General features: G+C 36.0%; 1 protein-coding gene across 2 annotated transcripts in view; it reads right to left on the bottom strand.

Moving 5' to 3' along the window:
• Positions 1-749: 749 nt before the first annotated feature.
• The window catches only part of Tfec (transcription factor EC), a 62,561-nt gene continuing 40,486 nt past the window's right edge, over positions 750-22,824 (bottom strand). The window contains exons 3-7 of one of the 2 annotated variants that reach the window (XM_021191330.1): positions 14,662-14,776; positions 13,478-13,534; positions 9,646-9,721; positions 4,203-4,350; positions 750-1,684 (exon numbers count right to left, since the gene is read on the bottom strand). In XM_021191330.1, coding sequence (XP_021046989.1) covers positions 1,307-1,684; positions 4,203-4,350; positions 9,646-9,721; positions 13,478-13,534; positions 14,662-14,776 — 774 coding nt within the window. In that variant the 3' untranslated portion in view covers positions 750-1,306. The remainder of the gene's footprint in view (positions 1,685-4,202; positions 4,351-9,645; positions 9,722-13,477; positions 13,535-14,661; positions 14,777-22,824) is intronic. The other variant, XM_021191331.2, reaches the window with a different exon arrangement.

The following is a 22,824-nucleotide window of genomic DNA, read 5'->3' on the forward strand; positions in this document are numbered from 1 at the left end:
CAACAGTCTCACAGGGCCTAGTGTAGTTTTAAGCATTCCCTCACCAACATTGACTGATTCGGGATCATTCACTGTGGCCCAGCCATAATGTCACACAAAGCAATACGTATACTAATAAAATTCCCAAAGTTTAGAAAATTAAAGAAAAACACAAATGAAGTACTATACATACAAATACTTACATTGTACTAAAAGGTAACAAAGGCCAATCCACAGGGCCTTCTCAATTTCAAGAGAAAAAGAACATCTTTCCAGTCATATCTGAATAAAATAAAATGTAGTTCCAGCTTACAGATGATCAGTTGGTAGTCTAATATTCAATATCTTGTCATTTTGTGATAATCTATATGAATAAGAAATCCATAACTAAATTACATATTATATACCAGAGAAGTTTTCCTAGTATGGGAATATTTTATATTTTAGCTGCTAAGATTGATTATACAACATATTTTGAAGAACAAAAAATTTGAATATAGTTTATGGCATTGATGAGATAATCAGAGGAATGAAGCAGAAAGAAACAATCCATTCTATCTACATTGTATGTATGTTTATTTGTATAAAATGATTAAAATTCAGGGACATGTCTTAGAGGGGATTCCTTGAAGTGTTGCTTTATCTGAAGAAAGCATAGGTACATAAATCTGCAAGATGTTTAGAATTGATTTCATTGAACTGATTAAAAGAGTCAGAATATGATTTTAGAAAACATTGTTTAAAGAAATATACTTTGCTCTATTTTGAAAAAAAAAATCGTGTTTATTACAGACTTAGTTTCAAGTTTAAATCAAAATATATTTTATACTTCTTTTTCCCCTGACAAGGATTCAACCATACATAGTATGTCCACCCGACAAAGGAAAAGATATTATCACCAAATTTGTTAGTTGTGAATCTTCAGAAAATGATGCTGTAGAAAGTAACACAGGATGCGGAAGTGAGTGAAAGGGGAGTGGGATGTGGCAGTCTTTTGAAGGACCTTAGCTCCAGCAATATCCTATCACGTCACTGCTCTGAAAGTACCAACACTAGAGACGTTATCAAGCTGGACCACTTTCCAGAAAAAATAAATGTAAGGACATCTGAACTTGGTAGACAATACTGTGATCTTCAATGATTCCTTCACATCATGTTTCTTCTTCCCATGAATTCTTCCAGCACTTCTAACCCGCCCCCCCCCACCCTTGGCCAATATAATTCCTTTCAGAGAGTTAAGTGAAAGCAAGGTATGAAAGGCAGATCACGATTAAGTAGCACCAGCATGGAGTTGCTTCCTGGTTGATGACTTGAGTCTGTTTGCAGCTTACAGTTCGTTGCCATCCTCTGAGCTAAGGCTGCTTCGACTGCTCGCTTTGGAGACTGCAGGGGAAACGGCAGAGAGTAGTGGGTCCGTCCCAAAGGGGCATATTGTATCACTTAGTAGCATGCCATCCAATCTTTGTTCCTCTTTCAAAGCGGCACTAAAGGATAAATCTGTGAAGTGAGACAGTGGATCAGAGAAATCTACAGCTTGCTCATAGAGCTCTGGGCTTGTCCCCTGAGATGGAGTCAGTTGTTGGCAACAGCCACCTGAGTTCTTCTCAGGATGGGTCTGCTGCTTGGTGATGTGGGTACCAAAATCAGCTGTGCTGAGTGAAGCCAGGATTGGTAGACCATGAGCACGTGCTTGTATTTCTAGTTCCTGCAATTTCCAAATGAGAATTATTAAATAATGCATTAGAAAAGTTGACAAAATTACCCACGACATAATTATTGAAAGCAAACTGAAAATAAAACAAAATATTAACTAGTGTTCAAAAGGAAGAGGTTGTGAAAACTATAGTTTTACAATAAAGAAAACTGACATACTTACAATGCCTAAAATTTACTTAATTTTTTTTTTAGTCATCTAAGTGGATCAAAGACCTCCACATAAAACCAGAGACACTGAAATTGATAGAGGAGAAAGTGGGGAAAAACCTCGAAGATATGGGCACACGGAAAAAATTCCTCAACAGAACACCAATGGCTNGTGCTGTAAAATCAAGAATTGACAAATGGGACCTCATAAAANTGCAAAGCTTNTGTAAGGCAAAAGACACTGTCAACAAGACAAAAAGGCCACCAACAGATTGGGAAAGGATTTTTACCAATCCTAAATCNGATAGAGGACTNATATCCAATATATACAAAGAGCTCAAGAAACTGGACTCCAAAAACTCAAATAAACCCATTAAAAAATGGGGTACAGAGCTAAATAAAGAACTCTCAACTGAGGAATATCGAATGGTTGAGAAACACCTGAAAAAATGTTCAACATCCTTAGCCATCAGGGAAATGCAAATCAAAACAACCCTGAGATTCCATCTCACACCAGTCAGAATGGCCAAGATTAAAGATTCAGGTGACAGCAGATGCTGGCGAGGTTGTGGAGAAATAGGAACACTCCTCCATTGCTGGTGGGATTGCAAGCTTGTTCAACCACTCTGGAAATCAGTCTGGCGGTTCCTCAGAAAATTAGACATAGTACTACCGGAGGATCCTGCTATACCTCTTCTGGGCATATACCCAGAAGATCTTCCAACTGGTAATAAGGACACTTGCTCCACTATGTTCATAGCAGCCTTATTTATAATAGCCAGAAGCTGGAAAGAACCCAGATGTCCCTCAATAGAGGAATGGATACAGAAACTGTGGTACATTTACACAATGGAGTACTACTCAGCCATTAAAAACAATGAATTTATGAAATTCTTGGGCAAATGGATGTATTTGGAGGATATCATCCTTAGTGAGGTAACCCAATCACAAAAGAAGTCACTAGATATGTACTCACTGATAAGCGGATATTAGCCCAGAAACTTGGAATATCCAAGACACATTATGGAAAACAGAAGAAAATCAAGAAGGATGACCATTTGTGGATACTTCATTCCTCCTTAGAATAAGGAACATAACTCTCATGAAAGGTTATAGGTACAGAGACAAAATTTAGAGCTAAGATGAAAGGATGGACTATCCAGAGAGTACCCCATTCGGGAGTCCATCCCATCATCAGCCACCAAACCTAGATACTAATGCTCATGCCAGCAAGATACTGCTGAAGGGACCCTGATATTGCGGCCTCTTGTGAGGCTATGCCAGTGCCTGGTCAACACCGAAATGGATGCTCACAGCCAGCTACTGGATGGAACACAGGGTCCCCAATGGAGGAACTAGAGAAAGTACCCAAGTACCTGAAGGGGCTGCAACCCTGTAGGTGGAACAACAACAGGAACTAACCAGCACCCCCGGGGTTTGTGTTTCTAGCTGCATATGTAGCAGAAGATGACCTAATCGGCCATCAGTGGGAACAGAGGCTCCTTGGTCTTCCAAACTCCATATGACCTAGCACAAGGCAAGGCCTGGGCCAAGTAGTGGGAGTGGGTGGGTAGGGGAACAGAGGTGGGGGGAGGGGTATGGGAAACTTTCGGGATAGCATTTGAAATGTAAATAAAGAAAATAATAATAAAAAAAAAAGAAAAAAGAAGAAAAAAAATAAATAAAAAAATAAAAAAAATAAAAAGTCATCTCATTGTGTATAAACTACATGGGATGTGATGACTGCATAGTGGCTTGGACTAAATAGTGTAATATGCAAATTGTGGAAAGTCTTCCAATTATACCTCCTGGTTAACCACTTGCCATAACTCAAGAGCCCTTCGTTGTAATAAAGTGGCTTTCATGACCATATGCATGTTTGCATTAGAACGAGACAGGGTTATAATGTCTATACTTTAATATTTTATGACACAGGAACAGGTGAGAAGTTACAATGTAAACTGCTAAACTGGTATATGCTTTGCCACAGTAAAATCCATAACAATGTTGCTAAAGACACTAAAGATGTGGGAAAGATTTAGTGTTCAAATTCATCTTACAGAAACATATGCTGCACTGGTGTGTGTTGAGATCATGTCATGTGTGAATTAAATGAACGTTATTTACTGCATTGGGTAGTTGGTTCTCATTCGTTATATACTGATTTAAAGCATCTTGGCCTTAGATGTCTAATCAAAAAATCTAATTGAAACAACTCAACTTAGAACCTTCTAAGAGACAGTAAAGTTCTTTTTTCCAAATCAAAACAGTTGTTAGTAAAACAATGTATGAATGAAACCAATAAATAAGGACAGTGAGTAGCTTCTCTGTGCAGCTCATGGCAACCATCGCATAACAACCTGAATCCGGAGCCTGAGCTGACAGTTAGCATGCTCTAATTTCTTCTGTCTGTGTTCTAACTCCCGGGCTCTCTGTTGTTCTTTTTGTAGCCACTTGATGTAGTCCACTGATGCTTTTAGAATGGTCCCTTTGTTCCAGCGCATATCACTGTAGAAGGGAGAGATAACCTTTTCACAATTGTGCATGTCAGCAGAATTCATAAGAACTTACAAAATCTTTTACATTAATATGAAATAATGATTTACATGACTATTATTCACTCTTAGATATTATTGCTTCTGAATAGAAATTTTAATAGAATAGTTAAGAAGCCCTTATATAGTAAAATTAATCCCAGAATGAAAATAAGTGTCAAAAGAAAGTAATAAAGTGACTTTTTGTGGGAGAGCTAAACGCAATATCATGATTCTACCATTACAGTTTTTATATTTTTAGTGAAAATTGCTTTTATTATTAACTCTAAGATTAAAATCTATGTGCAGTGTTTCTGCATTAATGAACTAGGAAATGTACATTACTGATGACTTAAACCTAAATTTTTTAAGATCATTTCAAATGTACCAATCTTTTAACCTATTTCCTAATATGGTTGCTTTTGTTTCTAAGAAAGAAAAAATACATTCTTCCCTGAATGATGGTCCTGAGTGGTTTCCCAACAGCCGAGTTGGGAAACATTTCCTTATGCAACAGAGCAAGCTTCCTGAAACCAGTTAATCAATTTTTCTACACAAATAATAGCATTGTAGTTTTAAAAGCTGGACTCAGAATACTATTTTTAGATATTTTAATATTTGTAAATATTTAAGATAAATTCATAGAATTAAACATTTTGAAAAAAACTTTTAAGTATTAGCATAGAAAATATTAAAATGCTTTTAATATAGGGGATATATGAATTTAAAAGTGTAGAAAAGACTGATAACAATTTTAATATCTGAAAACATTATGGATCTAATGTTGCATGAGACCTATCAAGATGCATTAGGAAGAAGAACAAGTTAATTACCAAACATTAATTACAGTGGTTAGAAAATGCTGGTCACTGAACCTGAAGCTCCCTTCTCCGTTTTGGCTGGCCAGATAAGCTCCAAGATTCTCCTATCCCCAATTCTCAACTGTGAGAATATAGGCAAGCCAGATTTTCATGTGGGTGCTGGGACCTGGACTTAGAATCTCAAGTATATCCACTACACTATCTCCCCTGCTCCAAAAAAAATATTTACATACAATATAAAATAAGCATATAGGAAAACATAACATTTTTCCCATGGCTATTTTTATTTTACATTGTCTAAAACCATATTGAAAATATTTCTAGTCCAAATAATCTTTATAAATTGTAATAAAAATCATTTACATAGTATCGTTCAGATATAGGAATATCTATTTGAATATTACTCATGGAAGCTCAGCTTGGTGTTTGTCCATGGCATTAGCAGCAATTATGGATAATTAATTATGGATAATTAAATATGGAATAATTAAAGAAGATGATTTTTCACACATTCAGAAGAAGGATTCAGACTTTTGAGTGGCCACTCATCTACTGAAATGCACCAAGCCTCCTCAATGTTTGCTCATTTTGATTATCAGTTTTCTAGGGCCAACATGACTATTAGTGTGTAGCCTATTCCTAGCAATTTCTTTCATACTGGAGTTATTGTGGAAAGACAAGTCACTCTTGTCATTTAACTAGGAAGTATCCATAACTGAGAAATACTCTGGTCTCCAGAATTAGAACTCTTTAATAGTAATAGGAACCTTATGTAACATTATTTGTGTTTCATATCCTTGCATGGAGTGGGGAGTGGGCATGACAGACAAAGAATAGAAAGCAAAGGTCATGGCCCACACCCATGCATATACAGCAGACACTAAATGGACCTAGTTGTGTGTGTGTGTGTGTGTGTGTGTGTGTGTGTGTGTGAATGTGTGTATGTGAGTATGTATATGTGTGTGAGTGTATGTATGTATGAGTGTCTGTGTGTTTGTGTGTTTATGAAAGTGTATGTCAGTGTGTGTATATGAAAGTGTGTGTGAGTGTGTGTATATGTGTATGTATGTGTCAGTGTGTGTATATGAATGTGTGTGTATGAGTGTGTATGATTGTACGTGGATGTGAGCACATGTGTGTGTGAATGTGTGAGTGTGTTTGAGTATGTGTGTATGTGTGTATGTAAGTGTTGTCAGTGTGTGAGTCAGTGTTTGTCAGTGTGTGTGTGTTTGTGAGTGTGAATGTGTGTAAGTTTGTGTATGTGCGTGTGTGTGTGTGAGTGTATGTGTGGGTGTGAGAGTATGTGGTGTGGTGTGTGAGTATGTGTGTGTGTGTTTGACAAGGTTAGGAGGAGACCATTTGGAGGATATGGGGAATGTTGAAGGAAGAAACAAGGGACAGGTATGATCAAATTTGTTCGCACATATGCATAAAATTCCCAAAATTAAAGAAAAAAATTTAAGCATAGGACAATTACAGCCAAATCTGAACCCCAAAGCACTACTTGACTGAATCTAAAATAAATCTTCAAAATGGGGAGGGGGAGCACACACCCTCTCAGCTGCTTTTAAAAGTTGCTGCGTTTGACAGCGTTTAAATAGGGGAATGCCAGGACCAGGAATGGGAGTGGGTGAGTGGGAAGCAGGGGAGGTGGGGAGAGGATAGGGCACTTTCAGAGGGAAAACTATGAAAGGGGATAACATTTGAAATGTAAATTAAGAAAATATCTAATAAAAAATGAAAAATGTTAGCAACAACAACAAAAAAAGAGCTAATGCTTTGCATTCAAATGGTTAAAATGTTTCATATACAAATGAACATCCCCTCCCATAAGATAATTTCAAATATTATAGCATTAACAACATTGTGAAAAAAATATATGTTATCATGGAAATGTGGGATGTAAAGGGGTTGCTAAACAAAGAACAGCACATCATTGTTTTTTCATTTTCCATAAACTAATTATTCTTGAGGAGCTTTTAAAACTTTTAAGAGAAGAACTAAAAATTTGAAGGTAATGCTAAATAAATAAGGCCTAAGGTATAAATTAAGGTAGAATTTTCTTCAGGTAAAGCTGCAGCAATACACATCAGCTGTCACCTTGGGTATGAAAGCCACTTCAAACCATTAAAGTTTTTTAACCAAAAATTATTAAGAAAATACCAGGACATATATGCTTTGTATTTGTCTCAAATTGTATTTCTCAACTACATTTTTGTTATGACTTTTATCTTTAACTCAATGATTTTGATCTGCAAAGTAAAATAAATTTCAGAATGTTTTGGTATATAAAAATCGCTACGTCATTGAATTCCACATCTTTGAGGTATATCCACTCTAATTCCCCAAAGTTCAGTCTCAAGAGATGGAATTGTCCTCAAAGGGAGATAGTCCACCCTGCCTTTGAGCTTGAGGTCTCCTTGCTTGCTTTACTGGCCTTCTTTAAAAAGTGTGGCTTTCTCCTTTGTTGTTGTTGTTGTTGTTGTTGTTGTTGTTGTTGTTGTTGTTTGTTGTTGTTGTTTTGTTTTGTCTTTTGAGACACCATTTATTATGTAACCCAGGATAACCTAGAAGTCACGACATACCCAAGACACTGGCCTCAGACTCATAGTGATTATTCCTACTTTAAAGTACTGGAATTGCTGACGTGAGCTACCACACAGCTACTTTCTTAAACTCATATTATATATTCCTAATCCTCTTAATGGTTGTCATCTCTGCAACAGACTCAGCTGAGAGTTATTTATTCAAATTCATAATCTTGCTTAGTACCTGTGTTTTCAGAATGCGTTTTAGTTTTCAGTTTGACCATAACTTAGTGATGCTGCTCTTCATTCAGAGTTAAGTAACTGCAGTGTAACCTTTATAAAACTCAAGGCTTTAGATATTTATAGGGAAAGCTTGTCATCCTATACGCTATACCATGAGTTAAGCGAGAAAGAATATTTATACTACCAAAAGAGGCATAAAATGCTTAAGAATACAATTCTAACAATCTCTAAGATGTTTTGTCATATACCTTATTGAGCAGTTTATAAAAAAAACAATTATAAAGGAAAAGCAATAAGTCACTCTATCTTACAGATTTATATCGATTTTTAATTTTTTTTGTATATGGTTTGGAGGATTGGTTCCATGTTTAAGAGTGCTTGCTGTTTTAGAGGACCCAAGGTCAATTCTCAACACCCACAAAGTAGCTACCAAATACCTGTTGCTCTAGTATCAGGGGTTCAACACCTTCCTCTCCAGTATTTGTGATGCACAGTGTCTGCACAGATACATGGTAGTAAAACATTCATATATCTTAAACAATAAACTATATATATATATATATATATATATATATATATATATATATACAAGTTTATTCGTAACTGTACTTTGTGAATGTATGCCAAGTGTTCATACAGGTACCTGCAAAAGCCAGAAGACATTGGATGCCCTGATGCTGGAGGAGGCAGGGATTAGCTGGCCAACATAGGTGCTGGAAGCCAAACTCAGTTCCTCCAGATGAACAGCAAGCATTTTTAACCACTGACCCATCTCTCTAGAATCTTAGTGAATTTAGCAAGGCTGAATGACTATCTCAATAGCCCAAATTAGGCCTGAGCTCCTCAATTGTCTATTCTGGGTTGGGATCTTCTGCCATGTTCACCGTGATCCCTGCACCATCTAGTGTGTTCATGGGAATAAATACCATGCTCTTTTCAAACATGATTTAATTACCCAATTTAGTTATAACATTTAGATTTAAGGAAAGAATGTTTTCAGTTCTCACAAGCATCTCTTTTATCAAACACTGTCATTTCTGGATTGTATTTGCTAATATTTGAAGAGATCATTTTTAAATCATCATTCAAGATCAGATGATGCAGATCATGACTTTGCTCTTTATATGAAACCTCTACATTCTAAATTGAAAATTTGACTATTTTTGATATCTGCAATCTCAAACATCCCATCTGGCTGTGTTTGCCATAAGAATTGGCTTGACATCAATCAACAGTATTTTACAACTCCAATTTTTGATATATGTATCTCCAGAAATTGAACATATTTGGAATTGTGACAATTTAACATTAATGTTCACATAAATATTAAACTATGAAGAAATGTTATTACCATAAATCGAGTATCCCAGCCAGTCTCAAACAGCTTTTGGCACTATTACTACATTGCCAATGTTCTTAGTACGTTAAGCGCCACTACGTTCTGAGGTGAACTTACATACTTATTCTTATGATCCGAAGGATGAGTCTTGGAAACGCCTTGATGCCTGGTAACTATCACACTGAAATAGATATTGTAAAGGGAAGTCCAGAAGTAGACTTATCTTTGCTATCAGATGCTCCGTTTCCTGACCACTGGATCTGTCCTCCCTTTTCCCACCCACCCATTTGTGGGGTACTGAAACTACGACGTTATTGCATAAATGATTTTGAACTCACGGATCATTAGACTTTGGAATAAGAGTGCCAAGCTCCTTGATTCGGTAATTAATATTATACCTTCTTCTTCTTTCAACTATTAAGAAAGAAATATTATTGATTATTCTCATTAAAACACAGTTCACTGTTGGTCAGCTGCAAATTTAAAAATCTTTTAAAAATAGTAAAAAGAAAAAAATCCTGTTAGTCAAAAGGAAGCTTTTAATAATAAAATAAAATTTTACTTATATCTTGGACAAAAAGTAAAAAATTTAATACTTTATAACACAACAAAATATTTTCCCCAAACACCTTTATTCTTTGAATTTACTCATAATGTTATATACTTACATGTCTATTCATATGATTATCCTGTTTGGTTGGTACTTCACAGATACACATTCTAGCAGTCTGTCAGTATAATTTTTCTAGGCCATCACCATGCTTTTACCCTTCTCATATACTGTCCTCAATGCATAGGACATTGCAAGTATACATGATCAGCTAACTATGACTCCAGAGAGCTCAGCCTATGAAAGGTATTAACTAAATGAATGTGACTAGACGACTAGTTTGTTTGGTTCTGTTTTGATGGGGGGGGGAGCAGATCAGAGGACAACTTGTATTAACAGCTTCTCTCCTTCCATATTGTGGTTCCTCAGGATCAAACTCAGATTGTCAGGCGTGGCAACAACACCTTTATCCACGGCACCATCTCTTGGTGGCACTATTTTCCTTTCCTTTTCTCTTTTCTTTTCTTTTCTTTTCTTTTCTTTTCTTTTCTTTTCTTTTCTTTTCCTTTCTTTTTGAATGTATTTATTTATTTGTTTAATTTACACTCTGTATTTTATTCCCCACCCCTGTCCACCCTCCTACTGCTACATATCCCATACCTCCTCCCCACCCCCTGTCTCCACATGAATGCCCCCACCCTCCACCCCATATAACCTCTAATCTCCCTGGGCCTCCAGTCTCTTGAAGGTTAGGTGCATCATCTCTGAATGAACATAGAACTGGCAGGCCTCTGCTGTATGTGTGTTGGTGGCCTCATATCAGCTGGTGTATGCTGCCTGTTTGGTGGTGTAGTGTTTGAGAGATCTTGGGGGTCAAGATTGAGACTGCTAATCCTCCTACAGGGTCTCCCTCCTCCTCAGCTTCTTTCAATAATGTATAGATAAATAGTTTTTAAACTCTTGCTTTAACCATACAAATCTGGAAGGATTATTGAATGCATACCTAACCTAGAAGTTCTGATTTTTGTAGCGTCAATATATGCACTTCTGAAATTAGGTCAATTGGTTGAGGCTGATATTACATGTGTAATGCCAGCCATGTGAGAGCTATTAATAAAAGCTATTTAGGATTTGTCCCTCTTTAATTTTCTACACATTCATTATTAACAGCAATTTTGTATATATATATATATATATATATATATATATATATATATATATATATATATAAACTAATTGCTGTCAGTGATATGATGAGCTTCCTCTATTGGCCCTACTTAATACTTTTGCAGTAAATTACATGTAGAAAGTAGTCAGGGACATTTGAACAAAAAGGACATGGAAAAAAATCATACTTCACAAACACTGTGAAATACCCAAACTGTGTCTACTTGAGAACTGAGATATGCTACATGAAATTAGGATAGCCACTAACAAATATTATGGACTCACATAAACCTTCTCTGCAAAGCAATGTGCCACTAATAAGCTTGAGCTCATGAAACAGTACATTCTAATCAGAATCCAATCGATCATTGAGCTTGTTTGCCCTCTTCACCAATCCTCCTGCTTCCGCGTAGATGTCATATAAAGTAGCTAAATTATACTACATAAATAAACCAAACAACTGTTAGAAAAGTATATATGTTCCCAAGTGAGAATTTGTTAATAACTCCGTGTTCACATATATTATATTCTGCATCGTAGATAAAACATACAACAACGAAGAAAGTTCATGATTTCATCTCAAAATAGGTTAGTCTTATGTTCAAAATATTTTATACAACTCCACTATGTGCATACTATCAAAGTTTCTTTATTCTCTTTAGATGCTACCTATAAGGTTTTAAATAATTACTACTTCAGTTCCTCAAGGTTTTTCTTGAATACACAAGTTACTTTTAAATTTCCCATGTTAACAAATTACAAACGTTTACTATTTGTTTCATTCATTCAATCAATCAGGCAAACAAGAGCCCAACACTGCCTGACATTCAGTAGAGCACTTTTGCTTTCTCTGGTCACACAAAGGCCATGGGAATCCTGCTGAAAGGCAGTTTGCCTTATTTGCTTGAAGAATTTCCTCCTTCACTCCAGGGCTCATTCCAGGCCTAGTACAGACCTTAGCCTGAGCTTTCCTCTCCCTAGAGAAGGAGCTCATACCTCCACATGTGTATAGATAGCCACAGGATAGTATATGTATGGAGTGGGGTGTCCACTCATGTCAAAGCTACTGAGAGCATAAACCTGAAGAAGATGAGAAGTAGGTTGCAGGGTAAAAGCTGGTATCAATTTTCCCAGGCCAAACTCAAAGGACCTGAGCACTTTCAATCTACTCCTGGCCTTCCTGGTTTTACTAAGAATTCAGAATTTTCAAACTTGATTTCTAACTTTTACATATTTAGGCATCGGATAAAGGGAACCTCCTTTGTGGTTTTGCAATGATCTGTAGGTTCTGTGTGTAGTTTTGAATAGTTTACACTTATTGTCTATAAAATCCATGGTACTAAATTTTTAAAGTTGATTTATCTCGGGATGAAATGATTTAGTATGAGAATCCAGTTACAAAATACTTTGCTAAGACACATAGCAGGCAGCAACCATACTATACATTAAAGAACACTTTGCCTATGTAGAAGACAAAAAGAGAGAGCAAAGGCAGACATTTCATGGGACCCACGGTTCCTCGGCATATTAACTCTTTGTACCAACCATTAGCTCTGGATACTCCCTTGTTTCATATTCTGTATCAGAGTTGTCTGCAATACCTGATGACTAAGGGAAGCCAAAAGGCCATGGTCCAAAAGAGTAAGAAGCAAGGGACAGCTCTTCTCAGTCAGTTAACTCTTCCCAGGCTGACATAGCAGGCGCAATAAGTACTGGTCTGGGTTTCACAGGTACATGCAGAATGAATTTCAGTCCCCTGCACGTGAGAAAATTGCTGGTCTGACTGGTAAAGAGGTTTCACTCTTTCCCATCTTCATTGTTACTCTTTCCCTGCTGTGCCTTGCCTCTCAGAACAAAGCTGTTTCTCGGTGAGTGGAAGTCACTTGAGATGGCGAAGCTCTCAGGACAAGACTGAGCACTCTTGCTCCCAATCTACACCCTCTCACCTGCATTTCTTCTTCCCGTGTGACTGGTAATCAGAGTCAAACTAGCCTAAGGAAGGCATGCAGAATTCCACTTTACAACATAAGCTATGCCTCCCAGATAACAAGTCATTAGAAAGGAAGGAGCAGAGATATTGATGAATGAGGATGCCCACTTGTTGCTGACACAGTGAACATTCATGGCCAGTCTCTTTCTTTAAGTATGTGTACTGGTGGATCACAACACTACTCAAGGGTAACCAAATGTACTCACTATAATCAAGGACACCCTGAGCAGGAAAGCAGAGTCAAAACAGAATCCTAGTTGTTTCATTTTATTAAAATGCAAGACCTTTTCAAGAGACTTAAGGTTTGCATTTTCAAAACTGGTGAAGTTGCTAAGCATAAACATTCATTTCAATAATCCAATTTCAAGTACTAAAGAAATGACAGCAAAAGACCTTATATCCTTGGTCCCTGTGCATTTTCTCTTGTATTAACTTTGTTTGAAGAAAGGGGAAACATACTCACTGAGGTTGTGGTTGTCCTTTTTCTGTCTTTCCTTCGCCAAAGCTCTATTGTCAGTTTCTGAACCAAAGAACAATAATTGAAATGGGGCTTAGTTCTTCCTTGAAGCTATTCTGTACAATTTTCAGAAGCACTATCTAGAAATGGAATAGTGCTTACTCTAGAATGGTGTAATATGAAGAGATTTTTTTTTTTTTAAGAAAAGACAATGACAATGTCTTTAAGACCTGGAGTAGCATAATCCTGATCTGTTTTCTAGCTTTCCATTAAGCAATCATGTGATCAGTTACCAAACTTGGTGCCTTAGGATCTTCACGGGTAAAATGAATATAATATATAATAACTATCTGACAACAAATGAAGAGACATGGTGCATAAAAAATGGTAAGCTCTTCATCAACTTCTTCCCATAATTTTGAGATTCAGAAATTAATCTAATCTCTTCAAAAATAATTATGACTGCTATGTCAAAGGAGTGGGAACTAGTTATATATCTCAAAGGTTCATGTTAAAACAATTCTGCCACTCAGGAAATGTCAAAGATCTTGACAAACGGGGTAGTTACGAGCCTTCAAGAGAGTCCACAATGATCTTAATCTCTGGTCTCCATAACCTGGGTAATTCCTTCAGCATTTATTTATTGGGTTTCTGTTACCCACAGAAGGCCAAGGCAATGTCCAGGGTGCTCCCAACACTACTTACACTGTATCATCTATAGAACGTTTGGAGAGGTCCATGCAGCTACTAAGTAAGACTACTTGTTAGCCTATAGCATTTCACATCCGGTGTATGTACCAGCTTTGAGGGGTATTGTCTAGGCCCGGTGCCTGTCACAGTCTGTACCCAGATAACTTCTAGAACACAGCCTCATAAGAGACTGAGTCCCAACAATTGGCCAATCATCTTCTGGGTCCCTAGCTCAAAGAGTTAGGATCATATTTTAAGTGTTTGAAAGCAGTATATGAGGCACTATCGAAATACTGGATCTGTGCAGATAAAATGTAAATGATTTTAACCTAGTGCCTGGTGATATTAGGAAATGGTGCATTTACTCTCAGCACTTCTCCCTTTTAGCCATTGTAATCACGGTTTAAAAATCTACTCAATGTGATAGTACATCTATCATTCATATCTTCTGCAAGTGACAGCATTTTTGAAAGGTCAAACTTTTTAAAACTCAACATTACCTGCGATTTCCTTTCTCATGGGTAGAATACTTGGACAAGAAGCATCCCTGAGACCAACATCAGCTGAAGAAAGGCCCTGCTCATCACTGTACACATCCAAAATAGTCCCAGATAACTGAAAGAAGAAAAGAGTGAAAAGGTCAAACAATCATCACCACTGTTGTAAACACATACAGATTTAGTAGGGTTCCTTAAATCCCCATCTTTAAATTTGTCACTTTGGCACGATCGTGACAATAGAGACTGTGCTAATTTTAAACAAAAATATGCCCTGGCTACTTTAAAATACATTGCAAAATGCTTGTGGATAAGATGTGCTGAAATTGGTCTTTGTATCTCAATAAAAAAAAAAAAAAAAGATCAGTTCATGCACAAAGGAAAAGTCTGATGAATACTCACAAATCTATAGAGATTTGAGCCAGATCATGACATGGTTATAAATTAGTACTATTAAAACACTGTTTTAGGAATAAAAAAAAAATAAACATCTTAAGAAATCTGAAAGTTCCTTGCAGAACACAAGTTAAGTACAATGATGAAGCACTTAGTAGCCTCAGAATGTTGTCAGTGTTAACAGAATCTGGTCATCAAAAAGGGTTTTATGTTGTTAATGAAGTGAGAAACTGTGATTCTTTGATTGCATACTTTTTTTCCCTTTGTACACTAATATTTTAGAGTATTATGAATACCCCAGCTGGTAACTATGAGCACACTAAGACAACTTTGGCACTAAGACACATGTGAATGTAGACTCTATGATAATAGACACTGCAATTCATTTTTTTTTTTTGGTGTGTGTGTGTGTGTGTGTATTTCAGTTTGTGCATGTGTATGTATGTATGTGTGTGTGTGTGTGTGTGTGTGTGTGTGTGTATGCATGCATTACTTATTTTGTTTTAGCTGGTATGGAATTACTTATTTCCTGTATTTTATAGAATGTAGTCATACTCCTTGGGTTACAGTTTAAAATGCTTCTTGAGAATAATTTTTTTAGAAACCTAAGGTACTTTATATGTAATTCAAATTGCAATGATTCATTACTCAAACTACACTTATTGATCATGTAGGAATATTTAATATAAATAATATTCACATTTTAAGTAAATGCCCAGTAATGCAGAAAAACAGTTACATGTACAGCATCAGATTGAAAATTAAAGCATTTCTATTTGTATGTCTTTATTCTATTTCTGGGCAATTAACCCAAAGCTAAATAAAAGATAACTTTTTTATTTTCTTTAAGTTCTAGAAGAAATCTACGCTTATAAAATTAAACACAACTATGGCAAAATTATTACAGAAAATTTGACTTTGCATTATCATTTGTTGCAAAATTCCAATTCATCCCAAGAGACTATTTTAAGATTTCGAAAATCAGTTTGTCAACCAATATGAAGAAAGTACTTATTAAGACTAAAGTAACTTTTAGGATAATAAATTACTATAGTATAATGAAATAAATGTGTAGTCTAAGGAAGTCAACTATGAAAAAAAGTTTAAATCATCTAATACATGAATTTATGTTCATAGTTCATATCAAGAACTATATTCCTGCCTGCTTTTGACACTCTGACATGTATTCTAGTATCTTCATCATTAACTTTATTAGAAAGCCTTATCTTTATAGAGTCTATATTTTATATATATTTTTGCAGTGCTAAGGATCAAACCAAGGCCTGGAACATGCTATATACATGCTATATTATGATTTTGTCCCTACAAAAATCATTATTTTAAAATGTGTTTTTACTTTACAGATTTTAGATAAGATATATTTAAGTACTTCCATTTCAATTTACTCATTTTATAAACAAATAAAAATTGATTAAATTGAGAAGATGACGTATGTGAGTCTCTGACAGATACAATTAAGAGGCATTCCACAACACAGACCATTTCCCTAAGATGTGAGTCATTCAAACAGAGCTTTAAACACACACATTTTCCATGGTCATTTTTGAATAGCTCTTGGTTCTGAGCTGAGGCAACCCGACCTGAGTTGTACATTTCCACTGTGCCTTTGAGAAATATAATGGACATGCAGAACAAAAAGACGGGGAGTGAAGGGGAAGGAACTAGGTAAAGGCACTTTTCCTCTAAAGAGATGGAATTCAGATGGGTTTCAATGTAGACTGACTAGCAAACTGCAGAAATGTAAAAGAAGAAAAGGAGCTCTAGTCCATGTACTGTAACAATGGAGGAAGTGTTTCCTAAGCACGGAATCCACGGTACATGTTCAGATAGTAAGTAGTGTATTATTCCTTAGAAACAGAGCAGAGTTCTGACAACAAATCTAATCCTGCTTTACTCTAGTAGCTAAATTATGCCATCTTTTAACCTCAATTACAGCCTAGTTTATGCCCTGAATCACAATGATCAACACCTTATTTAACTTTATGCTATAGGTAGTGTTCAATTTCGTGTAAATGGCTAATTTCTTTTTGACTATTACTAGACTGTTGAGACTCAAGGCATGTAGTGTACTTCATGTCATCTAAAAGTTTGAAGCATGCAATGTTAGTGAATAGTAAATGCATACACACCCCTCTTAAGGAGCTTACAAAGCAAATTTCTGTCTTCCTTTGTCTAAGTTAAGAGTTAAGTAAGAAAGCCCACATCTTTGTAGATCAGTAAGGAAATTTATAAATATTTTGTGAAGGTGTATTTATTCTTCTTAAGGAAAGGCAGATTGATTTCTCAGTAAGGTAATACATTTGACATGACTGTGACTGAACATATTCTTACCAATCCAAATAAAAATAAATAATTCATCTTAAAACTCATTTAAAATGGTCAAGTATGCACCTATATAAGAAGATGTTTCTTTCTAATAGAAAAAGAATAACTTTTCCAAAAAGCTGCTCCATGATCTGCAGTGATTCACAGTGGCCTCATGGTATCTAGATTCTATTTACAGCTCCACTCCTGGGATCTCAAGAACATAATTAAACTGAATCTGGCTTCCTTCAGTGATAGATCCACTTAAAGTACCGAGCATTTCCTGGAGGGGGTCAGGTGGGAAGAAAATATCAAAGGGATGTGACTATTTTGACACACACAAAAGAAACAGCATTAGCAATGACATAAAAAGAAAAGAAACAGAAAATTAAATGATACCAAGCTTACTAAATTAGCATAAGATAAGTAAGGGAAAGTTTTTATAATAAACTTCTATGCAAAATAATAAACATAACAACAGACCTGCAGAAGGGAATTTGATGGCCTGGTATAGTAATCCTGATCAAAACTCCTGTGGCCAGGGGAAGCATAGGCCTTCAGATAGCACCTGCTGTTGTCATTTTGAAGAATTGTCATGCTGTCAAATTACCTTCCAAATACGTATGTACATAAAGATAAATCTGGTCTGAAGTCAATCAGGTCAAAGAACCTTCCTTTTGCAGTAGACAACAGCCAGTAGAGAGATGAATAACTGCTCAACATGCTGAGAATGAGGGACAGAGTGTTCAGTCCTAAACAGGACAACCATATTAATCCCAACACCAAGGATCAGAAAACATTATGTATTTAAAAAGAGGAGATGGAAAGAATGTAGGAGCCAGATGGTGGGGAAGAGAGCTGTGCAGTGCAATCTTTTGTGCAGTGCCATAGCTATCACTTTCATGAACTCACAGCAGCTGTGTTACCTACATAAAATAAAGCCAGCCCAAGTTCCAGCATCAATACAGTAGATGATCACCAGGTCTCACCCATTACTGAGGACCATTTGGCAGTGGGTAGCTGCCGAGGGAGGAAGAATCATTCATTTTTAAGGATGTGGCCACTGGTAGGTTCCTCATACCACAACAGATGGCCCTATATCTAAGTACAGATGGGAAGTGCTAACCAGACTTAGTGGGCTATCCAAAAAATGTTAAGTTGAAAAAAAGATATCTTTGAGATATACAGAAGGAAGCAAGAAGGGGAAATGGGGCACGGGGTTACATATGTGATCATATTTTATTATATAAGTGTATGAGATTCTAAAAAATGAAGAAAAATTTAAATCAATAAAACATTAACCATATAAAATTATTATAAAATTTGAGAAAATCTGTAAGATTTTTTACAATAACACAATTAAGAATTAAGTGTAATGTGAAAACAAATGAATACTTTTTAAACATGAAAGAAATTTATTATATATGTTTTTTAATCCACATCTTGATACCATTTACACATGAGACCATGCCAAAAATATTCCTAAGCATACAGTGTAAAGTTTTTTACACTGTCAAAAAACAAAAACAAATACAAAAAAACAAAATTGAGTTGTTAGGAAAATGAAGAAGATATGCTAGGATTTGTTAGGGGGAAAATAATATGATCATACTATACTTTATGAATTGTTTAATGAACTAATTATTTAAAAGGTTTACTCCCGCAAAGAATAACAATGGAAAACAATGAGTGACTCAGCTAAAAGGGGGAGATATTTAAAGATCTGTTTCACAAATATGAAATAAAACTGATCAAATGCCTTAGTAAATGATTGTTGTACATAAGACAAGGGTGATGTTAGAGATTGAGATCAAAGACAAGAAAGAAAAGTTCAATTTTCATAATACTAGCCTGGGAGAATTAGGAAAGCAAGGAAGTGATATGAAATTACTAGAGAAATAAACTTTTAAAAATTATTTATGTATGTGGTTAGGTGTTTTGCCTGTGTGTATATCTGGCACAGTGTGTGTACCTGGTGGATGCAGATGCAGATGCCAGAAAAGGCTATCATATTTCCCGGGACTTGGATTTCAGAAAGTTGTAAATAACACATGGGTGAGGGAAATTGAATCTGAGCCCTTGAGATGGGAAACCAGTACTCTTAACTTCTGCGCCACCTCTCCAGCACCAAGAAATATGCTTTAAAAGTAGAACATTAAGAAACTAAAATGAGAGAAAAATGAAAAGATATTGTATTAGAGTTCTCTAGAGGGACAAAACTTATAGAAACTGATATATATCAGGCTGTGATCTAACTAGTCCGTAATGGCTGTCTACAAGCAGAAGGTTCATGAATCTAGTATTTGCTATACTTGTTTAGTCCATAAGGCTGGATGTCTTGTCTGGCCTTCATTATATGCCAGAATTCTAAAGAAGTAGGTTCTAATTCAGTGAAGGAATGGACGAGGTAGTGAGAGTGAGGACAAACAGGCAAAGAGCAAGATCTTCTTTCTTCCATATTTTTAAAATGGGTTCCCACCAGAATTAAAGCTGTATCTTCCTTTCCCAAAATATCCAGATTAAAAGTGGGTCTTCCCACTTCAAATGATTTAAGTAAGGAAAAAAATCCCTCACATGTATACCTAGCTACTGGTTTTAGTAAATTCCCAACATTTTCAAGTTGGCAACAAAAGATAACCACAATATATACTACTAATAATAATATCTGTCACTCATCACATCGAAAATGTATTAAAACTGATTTTAAAAACTAACACTAGATACAATAAGTAGCTCACAAATTATACCTAGTGAAAGACACACAAATGTTGAATAGAAAAACATTGACGTCACATATGCCCGCAGATTATAACCATAGGGTCCTGACATAGCTTTACAGTATGAGAGAAAATGGACTTTAAATGTAGAAGTGTCATGAATGATTATGATGGTTACTATTGATGGCCATTTTGACAAAGCAGAGAATCATCAGGAGATGAATCTCTGGACATCGCTGGGTGAAGCATCTTTGGAAATTCTGTTGAGGTTAGAAGACCCTTTGTGAATGTGGGTGACACATTAGTCCGGCCAGGGTCCTAGACTAGATGCAACAGAGCAGCCACTAAGGATGTACCATAACCAATTGCCTTAAGCTGACAGTGCTGTGACTTCCCCTCTTGGATGAACTCTGGCCTCAAAAAGTGAACTAAAATAAACCCACACCGTCCTTCGAGTGCTGCTGGCAACTATTTTGTCAATTATTTTACCAGAACATGAGTCATAAAAGAATAAAATAACTGCATATAAAATGTGAAAATTATAAAAAGAGACTAATGATAAGCATGCATGTATCTAATGAAAAGCACACCAAGTATGGGAAGCATGCTGAAATCCACAGAAGTGAGTAGCCTACCATCAGAGTAGAAGATCTAATCCATTCCTTTTCATTTTTGAAATGTCAGGCAGACAAAATAATGAAGAATGTGATGAAAGATTGAAACAAAAATTACCTCATAGATATGTTTACAATACTTGCAAAAACATAGAACACGTGATTTTCTCAAATATCTTTGAAATATTCAAACATCGACTTTATATGTACTCAGCCAAAAGAAAACCTCAACACGAAATTCATCTAGCACTTGATTTGAAAAACTGTTAAAGTTGTTGGACAACTCAAGAGTGAAGATGAAATCATGCCGAAATTTAACAAGTAAAAGATAATTACAACACATATAAAATAATTTCTGGCATATGGGGAAACTCCTGAAGAAAACTCTCAGTCTTGAAGAATAATCTGAGGAAATACGCATTAAGGTTGCAACTAGATAAATTGTTACTTTCAAGAGAGTAGGAGGAAAATAATCAAATAACATAGCAAAGAACTAACAAGTCAGTTCTCAAAGTTCGAGTCACTTGGGGGAAAAATTAACAATACTAACATATTTCTATATGACTTACTTAGGAGAGAAAGAGGAGAAAATAAACACTCAAATAAGCAGAGTACATAATAAGAGAGGAAGTTTCTACAGAGGCACAAATAATATGGGAGCAACCAGCCACTTTTTGCTTGAATTTAAGGCCCACTCCATGAGCTGGAACCCATACAAGAGACTGCTAAAGTATTCAATAACTAGAGCATGGATCTAGAGGAAAACTTCCTACTATTATTCTGATAAAGGAAGAGAACAGTAAAACGGCTCTTAATGACATACTGCTATTCCATAAAGCAGATCATCACTCAACATTCATCAGAGAAGTTTTACCTTGTAGTATATGGTTTTAACAGAGATCTACAACTGGTCAATGAATGTGCAGAGAATAAGAGAGTAAGAGACATTGGAGCGCTAAGTCCTAAATGGAATGCGATTAATAAACTCCTACCTTCAATTTTCAGGTATCTATGAAGGAGAAGCAGGAATACTTAAGAGTCAGAGGTGGTAGATGACTCCAAAGAAACAGCACATATAGACACAAAGGAACTGATGTGCATGAACTCCATGTGATCCATGTCCAAGAACTGCAGAGATTCAAACCACACAAAATCCCTACACAGAGAAGGTCACGGGAGCCATCCCTAACCAAGAATCTATTTGGAATTGCGAGCTAGGGAAGGAAAAGTCAAATTTCTCGAGTAAAATATCACTGGATATATCAACTATACTCCAAGACAGGCCTTAGAACCAGTAGTAATAACTGACCAACACAAAACAAATCCCATGGTTTTTTGTTTAGCTGGTTTTGGTTATGTTTTTTTTTTTTTCTTTTTATCTGTGGTGGTATAGTTGCTTGGTTGGTTGTTGGAGATACTTTGTTTTTGCCTTATTGATTTTGTATTTTTTTTTTGTTTCAGTTGATGTCTTTTGATTCTCATTGGTTTTGACTTTTCCTTTCCTGAGAGGAAACAGGAAAGACGGGTGGGGAAGGAGATAAGGAGGTACTAGGGAGAGGTGGCAAAAGGGAAACATATGAGAGAGAGTCTCTCTAGGTGGCTCTGACTGTCTCTATGTAAAGCAGACTGGTTTTGAACTCACAGAGATTCACCTGCCTCAAATTCTGGGATTAAAGACATGAGCCAACATGCTCAGTGTTGTATGAAAGAACTTTTAACAAAATAAGAATAGTAAATAAAATATAATAAACTTATTCTATACCAAGATAAGGAGGTCTACTTTCACCTCTCTAAGCCAGAACAATTAGTCAAGAAGAGCAAAAACCTTACAAAATGTCAAGAAATACCCAAAACGGTCTCTGTTCACAGATGGCATGATTATGATCCTGTATTTAGAAAATCCAGAGATTCCGTGGGATTCCGTGAGAACGAAACGTAAACAAACAAACAATCAAAAACATCACCGGCATTCAAGCTAACAAATGAAGCTGGCTATCCCAGTTGCAAAACATAAAACCAACACATGAAAATCTGCTGTATTTATATAGACAAGTGATGAACGACATGAAAAAGAAATTAAAACACTTCAATTTAAAATAACTTCAAAAAAGATT

This window comes from Mus pahari, chromosome 2, assembly GCF_900095145.1.
Source record: "Mus pahari chromosome 2, PAHARI_EIJ_v1.1, whole genome shotgun sequence".
NCBI lineage: Eukaryota > Metazoa > Chordata > Mammalia > Rodentia > Muridae > Mus > Mus pahari.